The 15,133-nt window shown below is 33.5% G+C and overlaps 8 protein-coding genes across 8 annotated transcripts; 4 read left to right on the top strand and 4 right to left on the bottom strand. All coding sequences in view use genetic code 12, as the record gives it.

Moving 5' to 3' along the window:
• Positions 1-411: 411 nt before the first annotated feature.
• CTRG_03770 (uncharacterized protein) lies at positions 412-774 on the bottom strand (the record flags this gene model as incomplete). The annotated part of the gene is made up of 1 exon (XM_002549427.1): positions 412-774. The coding sequence occupies one exon, from the start codon at positions 772-774 to the stop codon at positions 412-414; it is 363 nt and encodes a 120-aa protein (XP_002549473.1).
• Positions 775-3,434: 2,660 nt separating this feature from the next.
• CCT6 (chaperonin-containing T-complex subunit) lies at positions 3,435-5,105 on the bottom strand (the record flags this gene model as incomplete). The annotated part of the gene is made up of 1 exon (XM_002549426.1): positions 3,435-5,105. One exon carries the CDS (start codon positions 5,103-5,105, stop codon positions 3,435-3,437), a length of 1,671 nt encoding a protein of 556 aa, XP_002549472.1.
• A 354-nt stretch (positions 5,106-5,459) lies between these two features.
• CTRG_03768 (uncharacterized protein) lies at positions 5,460-6,239 on the top strand (the record flags this gene model as incomplete). Its single annotated transcript, XM_002549425.1, has 1 exon — positions 5,460-6,239. One exon carries the CDS (start codon positions 5,460-5,462, stop codon positions 6,237-6,239), a length of 780 nt encoding a protein of 259 aa, XP_002549471.1.
• Positions 6,240-6,300: 61 nt separating this feature from the next.
• Positions 6,301-7,413, bottom strand: CTRG_03767 (methionine aminopeptidase; the record flags this gene model as incomplete). Its single annotated transcript, XM_002549424.1, has 1 exon — positions 6,301-7,413. One exon carries the CDS (start codon positions 7,411-7,413, stop codon positions 6,301-6,303), a length of 1,113 nt encoding a protein of 370 aa, XP_002549470.1.
• Positions 7,414-8,535: 1,122 nt separating this feature from the next.
• On the top strand, positions 8,536-9,822 carry RPT5 (proteasome regulatory particle base subunit; the record flags this gene model as incomplete). Its single annotated transcript, XM_002549423.1, has 1 exon — positions 8,536-9,822. The coding sequence occupies one exon, from the start codon at positions 8,536-8,538 to the stop codon at positions 9,820-9,822; it is 1,287 nt and encodes a 428-aa protein (XP_002549469.1).
• A 126-nt stretch (positions 9,823-9,948) lies between these two features.
• Positions 9,949-10,206, bottom strand: CTRG_03765 (proteasome regulatory particle lid subunit; the record flags this gene model as incomplete). The annotated part of the gene is made up of 1 exon (XM_002549422.1): positions 9,949-10,206. One exon carries the CDS (start codon positions 10,204-10,206, stop codon positions 9,949-9,951), a length of 258 nt encoding a protein of 85 aa, XP_002549468.1.
• Positions 10,207-11,118: 912 nt separating this feature from the next.
• On the top strand, positions 11,119-12,285 carry ARR3 (Arr3p; the record flags this gene model as incomplete). Its single annotated transcript, XM_002549421.1, has 1 exon — positions 11,119-12,285. One exon carries the CDS (start codon positions 11,119-11,121, stop codon positions 12,283-12,285), a length of 1,167 nt encoding a protein of 388 aa, XP_002549467.1.
• A 1,371-nt stretch (positions 12,286-13,656) lies between these two features.
• CTRG_03763 (uncharacterized protein) lies at positions 13,657-15,057 on the top strand (the record flags this gene model as incomplete). The annotated part of the gene is made up of 1 exon (XM_002549420.1): positions 13,657-15,057. One exon carries the CDS (start codon positions 13,657-13,659, stop codon positions 15,055-15,057), a length of 1,401 nt encoding a protein of 466 aa, XP_002549466.1.
• Between the last annotated feature and the right edge of the window lie 76 nt (positions 15,058-15,133).

The following is a 15,133-nucleotide window of genomic DNA, read 5'->3' as shown; positions in this document are numbered from 1 at the left end:
ATAGAAAGAAGCATCAAGAAGTAAGTGAAGAATAGATAGAAAACAGAAGAAGAAGAAGAAGGTTCTATTCATGCAATTGTGTTTCGGCATACCCTTGGCGAAAACCGAACTTGTGGCCCATTTATCATTACAAGCCTGCTCTAATTTTCAAGAGAAAACATTCATAAACAGACTTCATATCCAATCAATAGTTTAATAAGCGCAAACAAAAAGGATAATATTTATAAAATTCAACTCTAAGTCTGATTTCCCTTTTTTTTTTCTATAAAGATCATCGTTGAAGTTTTTTTTTTTAAAATTATTTTTTCACATTCACTTGATAATTCATTTGCTCACTGATATTCATTCCCCTCATTTGTTTCAAGTAGACAAAAAAAAACAAAATGTAGCATGGCTTCTTATTCTTTATCATCAAAGAAGGATCGTATCTGTAATCTGAATCTCGAAACAAAAAGATATGTATACATATACAAAAGGATTTGCCAATGAGATAAGTTCCAGATTCATTAGACCGTGAACACAATTATAATGTCTAACCAACCCTTTCTTTCTTTCTTGGAGCTTCATCGGTTTGTCTTGATACAATAGTTCCATACGTTTCTTTGTCCACGGGCATATTTTGCATTTCATCTCAGCACATACTGCTTGTTGTTCATTACATAATTTTGTGATGCAATTGTCCTTTCCTTTTCTGTTTCGTTTTGTTTCTTTTTTATTTTTGTTTTTTGCAATTTTCGACACTTTCAATAGACAATAAAATGCTGAGATTCTCATACACCATTTGGTCTATATTATTCTCTAGTTTTTCTTTACACAAGATAAAGGCTGTTTTTTTTTTTCTTTTAAATCACAAGGTTGTTGTTCTAGACTGATGAATATTACGGTAGCCTATTGTATGTCAAGGGGCTATGTGGTTTCTTAATTTAGTATAGACAATATTTTAAGAAACACTACCTGGAAACAATTCAATGGCAACTCATCGACTTAGATATTTAGCATTTGACATCGTTAAAAAAGAAAATGAAATAGTGCTAGCGCTATCGGGCCGAAACTTTCATGTAAGGCAATCAATTCTTTTAAATATCGACAGAGAAATAGACTCTTCTACCCTTGTGCGCGTGTGTTGAGTTCTTTAGCTTTCTTTTAAAATAAAACTTCGCTTAAAACTGAACTAAAACATAGGAGAAGCAAATATAAACCATTCAATCATCTTTATTGTTAGTGACGGACAACAGAATCAACCTTCAAATACAAACATAACGCATAATCATAATTCACAATGTAAGGCGTTTAAAAGTATTTGATGTTTACAAAAATAAAATCTTTTGTCCAATTTGAGAAATTGAGCGAGGATACGTGAACTGTGCAAAGTGTTAAAAAAATTACACACACACATATAGTTTCTTACGTCGTGATGCATACATGCATGCATGCTAGCCTGGAGTGTGACACCCAGTCACATATCTTCTCCTTTTAATTTGATTTGTAATTTTGTAGTCTTTTTGTTTTCAAATTAATAAATTTTGCATTGATTGTGTGGTTATTGTTGTCGAAGAGTAGTTGCGAGTTTTGTTATTCACTTGAAAAAAAAAATTGCGAAAGTCAACCAGAGCAAAACAATAACTAAATCGTAAGAGGACTCTTAGTCGAGTTACGTGTCTGTGTGTGTCTGTGTGTGTGCGATTGTAAGGTTTCTAATCTCAATCACATGATTATGTGGAGAATTGATTAATTTTTATTTTTGTTCAATATTTTAATTTTTTTTGTATAATTAACGTCCACGTTTTATAGTTTGTATTATTGATAGCTTTATCATCTTTATTCATTGATTCTCATTATAATAAACTTGTTTTGAAATTTTTATTTTATTTTATTTATTTTATTTGTCCTTAATTTGCCTCATGCAGGTGTGTAGAAATAAAATAATGATATGGCAACGATAATCGCATTTCAACTTTAAAAAATAGGGAATAAATATTGAAAGAACAATCAGATTCCCTTACCTTTGCGCTTTCTCCTTCTATTTTTTGCTAGCTTGTAAACTCACACACACACACGTTGAGCCTATTCTCTATTACGCATAATTACAAGCATAAAATTAGTTCTTTCTTTTATCGTCCACCTCCACCCCCAAGAAAACCTACTTCCTTACACGAACTAAAAAATGTATCTAATGTAAGTTTAGTACTAAACAAAAAGAAATACAAAACGTAGTCCCCCAAAAACAATTACCCACATTTCCTCATCTATACATACGGCGTTACACAATAGGAATGTGCTATTTTTTTGGGGGCTTATTTTTCCAGGGTTACAAAAGTATGATCGAGACTGAACCAAAATGTATGCATCTACGCACACCACACACGTATACTTCCACTACATTATGTATTTAGTTACTATTATTAATATTATTATTGTTGTTGTTGTTGTTGTTGATGTTAAATTCTATGTTATTCCGAGATTCCGGATTTTCAATAAATAAACAGTTAGGCTCTTTTACTTTCTACATGTCGTTTGCAACAATTATCGCTAGAAACTAGAGGTGGTTGAAAAAAAAAAAAATTCCTTTAGATTATACAGAATACACTGCATTACACTACAGGATCACTCATATTTCCGCCATAGGGGACCACCTCCGTTCTCTTACACCAGGCAAGATTGGTAATTGTATCGGAAATTTGCAATCATTTAAAACTATTACTAAGGGTTTATTTTCAATGAATCGTAATACCTTTACCATTGAGTCATGTTAAAAGTACGACTTTCTTTATTTTTTTTGTTTTGGACTGGACGATTTGCTTCGAGAGTTGAAATGAACAAATAAGAAAGTCAAATAACTTAATGAATCGTACATCTCGTCTTTATTTTTGGAATAGTAATAGAAAATGGTCTGTTTTTTGTTTTGTTTTGCTTTTCTTATTTATTGCCTATTTTGACTCTTTTATTTTTGCTCTAATACGCTTGTTCCAAACTGAAATTGTGATATTTCAAAAAGATTGAATTACAAAAACCAAATTAAAATTTCAAGTAACTATTTCAGCTCATCTCAATTACTTATCTCTCTCTTTCTCTCTGTTCCCCCTTTTTTTCCCTTCTTCTTCTTCTTCTTTGGTTGCAAACGTTTGCATGAAAATAAGGCAAAACTCAACATGGAGTACAGAATTGAGAATAACGAGTATCACCAGGACTACTGAATTCCGACGCTGCCCGGACACGTCTCATAAAGTAATATTTCTGCATCTCTTTTGTGACAACCGCTAAAATGAAATCGTTCAAAAAATATACCGAACCTAATCTATTGACTTGATATCTGAAGTATCGTTCAAAATTGGCCAAAAAAAAAAAATTCCTTTTACTTACATATATTTCTATTAAAAAAAACAAAGAGAGAGAAAGAGGAGTACCAACTATCAATCGCCTTTGAATTACACTCTTTACATCATTCCAGCTGGAGGCATCATTCCACCAGGTGGTCCACCAGGTTGACCACCTCCTTCCTTCAATGAAGATCTACCTGCTTTCAACAATTCATCACACAACAACAAATTAGATGCAATACCAGTGGCAGCAGAAACAGCATTTCTAACTACACGGTATGAATCCCAAATACCTTCAACAGTAGGATCCATTGGTTCTCCTGATTTCAAGTCAACACCAACAATATGACCATCAATTATTTCATCTTGACAATTGGAGATAGTATCCAATTGATCTAAACCAGCATTTGCGGCTAAAGTTTTTGGGATAATTAAAAGAGCTTCAGCAAAAGCTTTAATACCTGACTTGTTCTTACCCTTCAAGATCTTCTTTGTTTCATCACTGTGTAATAAATAATCGTTACAACTCATCCAATATGCACCAGCACCCGGTAAAATAGATTCATCTTTGATAACATTGGCAACAGCTCTTAAACCATCTCTAATAGCATCTTTGGTTTGTTGTAAAGAGTGACTATTGGATCCCTTGATTAAGATAGAAGCGGCTCTTGGATCCTTACATTCAGTAACATATGTGAACTTGTCCTCACCAATCGAATTTTCATATACAGATCCAGCGTAACCTAAAACTTCTGGAGTTAAATCATCCACAGAATTTTGTGCTTCACCTCCACATATTAATTGTAAACGTTCCATATTTCTTCTTTTAGCTCTTCTCAAGGCCAATATACCATTCTTGGCTAATACATCCAAAGACATTGGATCTATTCCCTTTTGATTTATTATAACAAATCCTTGATCAGAATTCAAAGGACAAACCTCATTCTTCAATTCAATAATCTTACGCAACTTGTCATCAACAAATTTTCTTTCAGAAGCAACCAATTTCTCACGTTGTTCAGCAGAAGAGTAGAAAAATCCAGAGTTAACTTCAGTTTTTTCATATTCCAATGAAACATTAAGAATCAAAATATGAGCATTCTTGACGTTTTTAGGCATGTCTGGATGTCTAGCACCATGATCCAATACCAATCCTTTTATTAATTCTGTATCTCTGGCACTACCATGTTGCATGGTCATAATTTCAATCATGTGTAAATCCAAGTTTCTTTGATTTTCTTCCTTGACTGTTAAAACAGCATCAGTTACGATTGGAGTTAAAACATCAGCCAATTCAGGAGTAACTTTAGTAGACAAAGAAGATCTAGCAATTTGTAAAAGAAATTCACGATCAAATGAGGCAACTTTTTGTTTAAATTGATCAAGAAATTCTAATGATGTTTCACGTGCTACTTCAAATCCATCAACAATAACTCGTGGATGAACACCCTCACTGATAAATCTTTCTGCTTGTTTCAATAATTCACCAACTAATAAAATAACAGTAGTGGTACCATCACCAGTAATTTCATCTTGAGCAGTAGCAGCACGAGCAATCATGACTGCAGTAGGATGTTGGATTTGCATTTCTGTTAATAAAACTTTCCCATCTTTAGTTAATTTTAATCCACCAGATCCATCAACTAATAATTTCAATGTTCCTTTAGGGCCTAAATTTGACGCTAATACCAGTTGTAAACCTTGGGCGGCATTAATGTTTACTTGTAGAGCTTGGGCACGTCTCAATGATTCTGCTTTTGGATTAAGCAATTGAATTGAAGATGACATTCTAACCAACTGATAGTATCAATAATGAAATATCGTATTTAAGCTATTACAAGATAGAAAATTTTTCTTTATTTTTTTTTTTCTACCCGCTTCTCTCTCTCTCTCTCTCTCTCTCGCCGCTGTTGATTCCAGGTGTCGCATTTTTGTGAGAGATACACGCACTACTTTTCACACTGTCAATTTTTTTTTTTCTGTTCCTTTGCCAATTCTCTTAACGATTTTGCATTGCTCTGAGACTTGCTCATCCAAGAATATGTAATTTTTTTTTTAGTCTTTCTCCTGTTGTTTTCTATCTAATTCTTTACAATTCTTTTATAAACTTCATCTGTGTATCACTCAGCAATATTAATAATAATGACAGATTTTGCAACCGCTATTTTTATACCCGCCAGAGATAAGTTGAGAGAAAAACAAGATGAAAGAGAAGAGATCATAAGATTATGTCGTGATATAACAAGTTATTCTAAGAAAGGTATTTTTTCATTGCATAGAGGTATACTGAAGAATGAACTAATTAAAGAATTGACAATGTATCTTAAAATATTAAGTAATCGATTGAAGAAAATTCAAGAAATGTATCCTAATAATATCCATTTAAGAGGAACTATATCAGGAGCAATTGAAGAATTAATTGAATTTTTCACCTTTGGATATTATAAATTCAATTTTGAACTACTTAAATATGAAGATTTTTTAACTATGATGCAATTGCTTATTGAAGAATCGGAATTTGAAGCAATAATTGAATATCTAATATGGGGTACTGAATTACCTGATCCAGAAAATGTTTCTACAATTGAATTTATTGATATTTCAGATTATCTTATGGGGATTTTTGATTGCACTGGAGAAATCATGAGATTATGTATTCTGCAACTGACTGGTTCTAAAGGGAATTTCGAAGTGAATGATACTTGGCACAATTATAAATTCTTGCAACAATTATACGAACAATACATTTTATTGACAGAATATTATCCAGGGATATCTATAAATAGAGGTGTGTTTGATAATGCCCCAAACCTGAAGGGAAACACGTCCTTCAACAAGAAATTACAAGTATTTGAAAACTCCATCAAAAAAATCGAGGCAACTCTATTGGATATTTTAGTTAGCGACAAAGAAATAATATAAATTGACAGTACTATAGTCTTGACAAATTCAAAATCCATCTCTCTCTCCCTCTCTCTCTCTTTTATACTCTAGCAATTGGTCCTCCTGGAGAGGTTTCGGTTCTAGCAGTCAAGACTTCACAACCATCTTCAGTAACCAACAACATATGTTCAAATTGAGCAGAAGGTTTACCATCTTGGGTGGTGGAAGTCCAACTATCTGGCCAAGTGACATCTTTGAAAGTACCAGCATTAAGCATAGGTTCAATAGTAAAGACTTGACCTGGCTTGGCAATACCAATAGCCTTGTTCTTAGCATAATGAGGAATATTTGGTTGACAATGGAACAATTCCCCACAACCGTGACCACAATAAGTACGAACAACAGAACAGTTGTTTTCACTAGCGTGCTTTTCAATGATGTTACCCAATTCTCTGAAAGCAATACCTGGTTTGACGTATTTAATAGCCAAATCAAGACATTCTCTAGTGGTTTCAACCAAGTTCACCAATTCTGGGTTAGCCTTGGCCTTATCACCAACATAATAGGTTTCATTAAGATCAGAATGCAATCCAAGATAATAGATGGTGACATCTAAATTGACAATGTCTCCGTCTTGTAACTTAGTTTTATCTGGTATACCATGACAGATAACTTCATTGATAGATGTGCAGAATGATTTAGGGAAGTTGTAATAATTCAATGGAGATGGATAAGCATTTCTCTTGATACATTCTTTATGTAAAATGGCATCCAATTCATCAGTAGTAATACCTGGTTTAATATGACTAGCAGTGATATCCAAAATTTCTCTTGAAATCTTAGCAACTTTTCTCATCTTTTCAATTTCCTTTGGAGTTAAAACTGGAATCTTACCAACCCTATCATTTTTGATTTCACTAATAGGTCTACCGTTTTTGGCATAGTCTGGTAACTTGATATGTTGGGGAACAGCTCTTCTTGGAGACAAAGGATAGTGTGGTCTTAAATCACCAGTATATTGGAAAGTTGGAAATGGGATATATTCTTCAGCTCCATCTTCCAGTTTATGGATACTCTTATGGGTTGTCCAGCTTGAACGGAAACAATTTTGATTACAAAATACATTTGAAATGCCTTCCTTCAAACAGACAGGACATTTCAAAGCAGATTCAGTTTCTTTACCACAAAGGGGAGAAGCACAGATGGCAGTCATGATTAATATTGTTCTATTTTTATTAATCTATTAGCAAGATAGAGATGACTTGTATATATAGATATATATATATAAAGAAAAAAAAATTGAACTTAATCCTAAGAATATTTTTCTTATAACTGGAAAAGAAATTTTTCTTTGTATCATGAGAAGAAAACCTAAAAAAAAAAAGAAAAATTTTCAGTCCCACGCTTCTGTAGAAAACGACCCGTAGTCGTGAGCACTGTATCCATCTTCCGACCACGATTTTTTCACCTATTATTTTGCGCGCTCACTCCAAGATCTTCGGGTCCAAAACTTAATGGTAGCAAGTCGTGCAAGTAGACTTTTATGAAATCACCACTATCATTGAACATATATACAGGGATATTTGGAGCAAATTCTCGAATAAATTGTCTACATATCCCACAAGGTGTAATTGGTTCTTTGGTGTCTCCTGATATAGCAATTACTTTGAATTGTGTAAATCCTTCACTCTATTTTATATGTTAGTATAGTTGATAAAAGAAAAACAAGAATTCTCTCACACAGTATAAAAATAAACTGATAACATACCACTGCTTTCACAATTGCTGTTCTTTCTGCACATATACCGGCTCCATAAGATGCATTTTCCACATTAGCTCCAGTTATGAATTCACCAGACTCAGTTATAATTGTACACCCAACGCTTGAAGTTACGATGTTAGTAAACTTATTTGTCGTTTTGTTCAAGTTGTAGATATACATACTGGAAATTAGAGTATGGACAATAAGCTAATGATTTTGCTTAAATAGGTGTTAGTAAAAATCCAATTACAATTCATTTGTAATATTCTCATACCATTTATAACACTCTTTTTTAACTTGGCAAACTCGTCGTCTGTTATCTCTTTATGATCTGTGTATTTAGGAATGGACATAATTGATTAGAGAGAGAAAAAGATACTCCCACCAGTCGTGTGAACTTTTCGATTTTTTTTTTTTCTTATTTCGATTCTGTTAAGCACGATTTTTGGTGGCAAGAATGAGAGGGCGAGAACGAAGAAGAACAAAAAAAAATATACCATTAGACAGCAAGAACCTGAAAACATTGGTGAGAGTGTCAATTAGTATAACCAAACCACACTATAAGCAATCACCATGGTCACTTTAGAAGAATTGGAAAATCAACAAGGAGAAGATGTTATAGATCAAGAGATTTTAAACTCCTCTACATCAGATATAATCAATAGAACCAAACTATTGGACAATGACATTAAAGTTATGAGATCAGAATCACAACGATTAACCCATGAAAAAACAGTAATGATGGAAAGAATAAAGGACAACCAAGAAAAAATCAACAATAATAAACAATTGCCATACTTGGTGGGGAACGTGGTAGAGTTGTTAGATTTGAATGCAGAAAAGGAAGCCAGTGAACAAGGTGCCAATATTGATATTGATGCAGCCAGAGCAGGAACATCTGCTGTCATTAAAACGTCAACAAGACAAACTATATTTTTACCAATGATTGGTTTGGTTGATCCTAGTAAATTGAAACCTAACGATTTAATTGGTGTTAATAAGGATTCCTATCTTGTGTTGGATACCTTGCCTTCCGAATATGATTCCAGAGTCAAAGCAATGGAAGTTGATGAAAAACCAACCGAAGATTATTCAGATATTGGTGGATTAGATAAACAAATTGAAGAATTGATTGAAGCTGTGGTGTTACCAATGAAACAAGCTGAAAAATTCCAAAACTTGGGAATCAAACCACCAAAGGGGGCCTTAATGTATGGTCCTCCAGGTACCGGTAAGACTTTATTAGCCAGAGCTTGTGCCGCCCAATCGGGAGCCACTTTTTTGAAATTGGCTGCTCCCCAATTAGTTCAAATGTTTATTGGTGATGGTGCCAAATTGGTACGTGATGCATTCGCATTGGCCAAAGAAAAAGCTCCTACGATTATATTTATTGATGAATTGGATGCCATTGGTACCAAGAGATTCGACTCAGATAAAAGTGGTGATAGAGAAGTCCAAAGAACTATGTTGGAATTATTGAATCAATTGGACGGGTTTGGATCAGACGATAGAGTGAAAGTTTTGGCTGCCACTAACAGAGTTGATACATTAGATCCAGCCTTGTTGAGATCTGGTAGATTGGATAGAAAAATAGAATTCCCATTGCCATCTGAAGAAGCCAGAGAATCTGTTTTGAAAATCCATGCTAGAAAGTTGCACTGTGATAACAATTCTGTTAACTGGAGAGAATTGGCCAGATCCACAGATGAGTTCAATGGTGCTCAATTAAAAGCTGTTACTGTAGAGGCCGGTATGATTGCATTGAGAAATGGTAAGTCTATAATCAAACACGAAGATTTTGTAGAAGCTATTGGTGAGGTTCAAGCTAGAAAATCCAAATCAGTTAATTTCTATGCTTAAATGAAGCTTTGTAATTTATAGTATACATAAATGTGTGTATTTCGTTACATGATAAAGTAAAATAAAATAATAATAAAAAAAGATCTAGATTCAACTAACATTTTTCTTTTTATAACTGATCAACTTCTATTTGGCAACAGGTTTTCCGGTTTTTTGTAATTCTTCTTTTAATTTAGCAGCGAATTGATCCTGTGTATCATCATCATCCCAATCTTCTTCCCATAAGGTCTTTTCATCTAATTTATTACCTTCTCCTGACCATTTAGAATCATCTTCTGGAAAATCTTCAAATTCATCATCTTCTTCTAAAGTTTTAATAATGTTTTTTTCTTCCTCTGTAACTGGAGCAGTGGTTTTAGAATCTAGTTCAGTGATTTCAGACATTGTATGATATTTGTTGGTCGAATTGATGGATAGGTTTAAAATGAACGATATTGCCACTATGCTGCGTTTTTTTTTTTTTTCTTTCTTTCACTTTGTTTTCAACGAGAAACAAAGAAAAAAAAGTTGAGAATCAATATTATGTAGGGAATTTTTCACAGACAACAACGATTTCCTAATTCGGGTGCGGCTGTCAAAAAATTTGGAGTGGAAAAAACGATACACACATTCCATGAGATGAATAAGACCTGTAATAATTATATTGGATATGTACATATGTATTTATGCTAACTCTATTTGATTGGTTGATATGATTCTTTTTTATTAAAATTTGTTGAAAATTATGGTTAAAGTTGCAAATTGAACATTATTTATGAATGTAGACCCCGGAAGTATCAAACTTGGATTTGTAATATATATTTGCAGCAATTCAGCCCTTTTAGTTGATAATACATTAATTTTTTACATCAGAGCTACGATGTCAGCATAATGGGTCAACATACTATTACATTCACTAAGATTAATTGAGAACTTATAAAGTCAGATGTATTTCACAATAAATTTAAAATCTGGACCAAGTCGCACAATATGCATGTTGCGAAGATAGGCCCCAACTAAAACGTGCTCGTAATTGCAAAACGTATCTACACTCTAAATTCCATACTAGAAACATCATTTGAGAGTTCTATTCTGATAAGTCACTTGATGAGTCAAGAGTCAGGTGTATTGGTGTAAAAATATTAACTAAAACTCAAGCAGAGCCGTTTCGAGTACAAGAAGAAAAAAATAAAACAAAACCTTAATCGAAACTATGGAAAAGAAAAAATAAATTAACGAATAAAATAATAATAAAAAGAAAAAAAAAATTTCATCTGTAATCGACAAAGTCCTATTAACAAGTGTTCTATACTCATAATGACATTTAAACAAGATGCAAAGGCAGCTTTTGATGGTCTTTCCATTACTGACAAATTACTTCCACTTTTGATTATTCTTGCTATTGTGATTGGTGTATTGATTTCTGTTTATGTACCTTTAAGTGGCGATGCCTTTGACGGTGCTCAAGTAGTTGGTGTTTCTGTTCCATTAGCAGTCGGTATGATAATTATGATGGTTCCTCCATTATGTAAAGTTGAATGGGAAAATTTTCATAATTTCTTCAGGAAAAGTACTTATTTGCGTCCCATTTTGATTTCTTTATTTTTAAACTGGATCGTGTGTCCATTCATCATGCTTGGATTGGCGTGGTTGGTCTTGTTTAATTATGACGAATATAGAACTGGTATTATTATGATTGGTATTGCAAGATGTATTGCAATGGTTTTATTATGGAACGAAATTGCATTGGGTGACAACACACTTTGCGCCGTACTTGTTCTTGTTAATAGTTTGTTGCAAGTTGTCTTATTTGCACCATACCAATTGTTCTTTTGTTATATTATTAGCGGAGACCCTGTTCCTGTTGATTCTGGTGTTTCATATTCAATTGTGGCCAAGAGTGTTGCATTCTTTTTGGGAATTCCACTTGCATTAGGTGTAATTATAAGATTTACCTTAAGATACTTTAATGTTTACAGCAAATTGATACCATTTATTAGTCCTTGGGCTTTGATTGGGTTATTGTATACCATTATTGTTATTTTTGTTGATAAAGGTAAAGAGTTTATTGACGAGATTGGAACGGCGTTCCTTTGTTTTATTCCATTAACTTTATATTTTGTTATCTGTTGGTTTGCTACATTCTTTACATTGAGATGGTTTTCTAGACCACGTAAAGTGAAAGAGGAAGAAGAAGAAGGTGAAAGATTGTTGTGTGGATGTGAAGAAAAATTAGCAAAGTATCCTACAAAATGGAAACGTGGATGTGCTGCTAACTACGGCCAGATTGTCACTCAATCGTTTACTGCCGGTTCAAACAATTTTGAACTAGCACTCAGTATTGCAATTTCAGTTTATGGTTCAGGATCTAAACAATCAATTGCCGCGACATTTGGTCCTTTATTAGAAGTTCCTATTCTATTATTCTTGACTTTTGTAGCCAGGTATTTTAGAACCAAGTTTATCTGGGAGGATGTAGAATAATTAGGTCTTTATTGGTATTAATAGATAAGTGTGATTGTTATTGGATGGAGTCTAGACCAAAGCCTAGGGGCGTCCATAGTAGTAATATCCCAAACACACAAACTGAATTGGAGGGGAATTTTAACGGTGAATTGATCGACAAAATGACCAGTCAATTTACGATTAATTAACCACGTTAACGGGGTTTAGATTCCTGTTACTCCCTTCCAAGTCTATTGTTTTATATAAGGATTGAATATAACAATGCGTTATTACTACAACAAAAAATAACACAGTACTTGTGGAATTAGTAATTAATTATTCTACGTGGTAATTAATTCCTTAGGTCATCCTGAAAATTAAAAGAATAGTATAGTGCAGTTTAGTTTTCTATGAAATATTGCATCCTTTCTCAAATCAATTATGTTATCAGTTCAATTAATAAGTTGCTATTTAGAGTTAACTTTAAGTGAACGCAACACTATTTTGCAGGACATTGCAGACATACACGACATTAATAATAGTCAGTTATCCACATGGAGATTCATTTTATTGGCAACAAAGGAGGTGGTTACTGTTTTCAACTTTATTTCAACAGATTAATAAAGCATATACTGTATTAGAGGATTACTTCGCCAAAAAGAAAAAAAAGACAAACAGTTTGTTGGTGAAAAACTTACCATAGTAGATTTGGCATTTGTTGAAGGTCATTTCTATCGTTTAGAAGAGTCCCCAAGGTAATGGGGTTCTTTTAAAAAGACCACAACAACCAACACTCCCCAAATTGTTTAATTTTATGAAAACGTCTTTATGGTTAAAAAAGTCCAGGTAGGGTTTGTATTGAAATAGCTCGTATTTGATTGTCCATTCTTATTGTTGGCTAGACTCCGTAGCTCCTAAAAATATATAAGCCATGAAGTTATCATAAATTTTCAAAGTTGTTATCTCTCATATCCCTTGCTTATATAATCGCTCCCCACATTTGTTAATATTCTTGTTTATGTTCTTCAAGTGAAATGACCTTTAAGCTCATCATGACATTCGTATCCAGATGCACAAAGATAAGCCGGAAAAAAAAAATTGACAAAAAAGAAATTTTACGTAAAATTTTGTACCATTTTGAGTAATTTTTGGAGTACACACGCACATTGTCGTGTACTTTGGCTATTTCCCTTGAGTTTCGACTTATTTCCTGAGAAAATCCACAGTTTTTTTCTCGCCAACCGGGGACTGAGATTTGTATGGAACTCAGTAACAAGAGAAAAATATCTTACTAGCCGCACAATGGCTATAAATACGGATTGTTGCAAATAAATTGGCTCTTTTTTTTTTTTTACTTCCTTATTATTATTCTTATTATTATATCAACAAATTAATAGAAATCATACAACAATGACTGTACAAACATTTAGCTGGTCCAATCTCACTTTGACATTGGACAATGGAAAGGTTCTTTTAGATGACGTTAGTGGGTCCATTTCCGAATCTGGTCTTTACGCATTAATGGGTCCTTCAGGGCTGGGTAAGACCACCTTGTTAAACTCTTTGGCATTTAGATCAAAACCTGGCTCATCACATTTGAGTGGTGATATTTATATCAATGATGAAGAGGCAACTTTGAACAAGATCAAACAATTGTCAAGTTATGTTGAACAAGAAGACTCTCTTATTGGATCCTTGAGGGTTCTGGAAACAGTGGACTATAGTGCTAAATTTGCCGGTATTAACTCTGCTCATAGAAAAGATCTTGTTGAAAAAACAATCAAGTCATTAGGTTTGAGTAATCAACTGAATGTGAAAATTGGTACTCCTATCCTGAAAGGTATTTCCGGTGGTCAAAAAAGAAGAGTCAGTATTGCATCCCAAATGATTACATCACCTTCAATTTTATTTCTTGATGAGCCAACTTCCGGATTGGATTCTGTTGCATCAAGAGAAGTCATTAGTACTATCAAGAAAGTTGCCAAAGAGGAAAATATGATTGTCATCTGTTCCATTCATCAACCTAGTACCTACACATTTGAATTATTTGATAAAGTCATGTTTCTTTCTAGAGGGAAAACCGTCTATAACGGTAAAGTTGAAGATGTGGTCAAATATTTTGATTCTGTTGGGTATCCAATGCCACCTTATATGAACCCAGCAGAATATGTCTTGGACTTGATCAATACTGATTTCGACAGCAATGGTGAAATTCTTGATGACTTGGTTTCTAAATGGAAAGAAAATGAACATGATCATAGTGAAATTTTGAAGCTGGAATCAGATCCAATCGAGCTCACCACATTCAGTACCACCAGTGAAATTAGAAATATTGGAACTTTAATATCTCGTTCTCTTGTTAAAGCCAGTAGAGATATTTTGACTTATTACGTGAGATTGGTTATGTACCTTGGTTTAGCTATCTTGATGGGTACCGTTTGGTTAAGATTGGGTAAAGATCAAAAAAATATCCAGCCATTCATCAATGCAATCTTCTTTTCTGGTGCTTTTATGTCATTCATGTCTGTTGCTTATATCCCTTCCTATCTTGAAGACTATAGCAGTTACAAAAAGGAAAGATTAAATGGTTTATATGGTCCATTTGCCTTTTGTTTATCCAATTTTCTTGTTGGATTTCCATTTTGGTTCTTGATTTCGGCTGTATTCAGTCAATGTCAAATCTCTGGCCGTGCAGTTTTACAAAACTTGGGCTATGGACATGAAGACAGGGGATTATGGATTGGTGTCATGATTGCTATTATTGCATTTTATAGAATTGCCACCTATATTGTTTTGAAGTTGAGAAAGTAGAATGTGTATAAGTAATGTCTATAGTTTATAATTTTTTTTAGCATAAGGTGCATACACAGAAGAGTACACAAAAACT

This window comes from Candida tropicalis (assembly GCF_000006335.3).
Source record: "Candida tropicalis MYA-3404 genomic scaffold supercont3.5, whole genome shotgun sequence".
Lineage (NCBI taxonomy): Eukaryota > Fungi > Ascomycota > Pichiomycetes > Serinales > Debaryomycetaceae > Candida > Candida tropicalis.
Note: the sequence above shows the minus strand (reverse complement) of the source record. Positions and strands in the feature narration are given on the sequence as shown.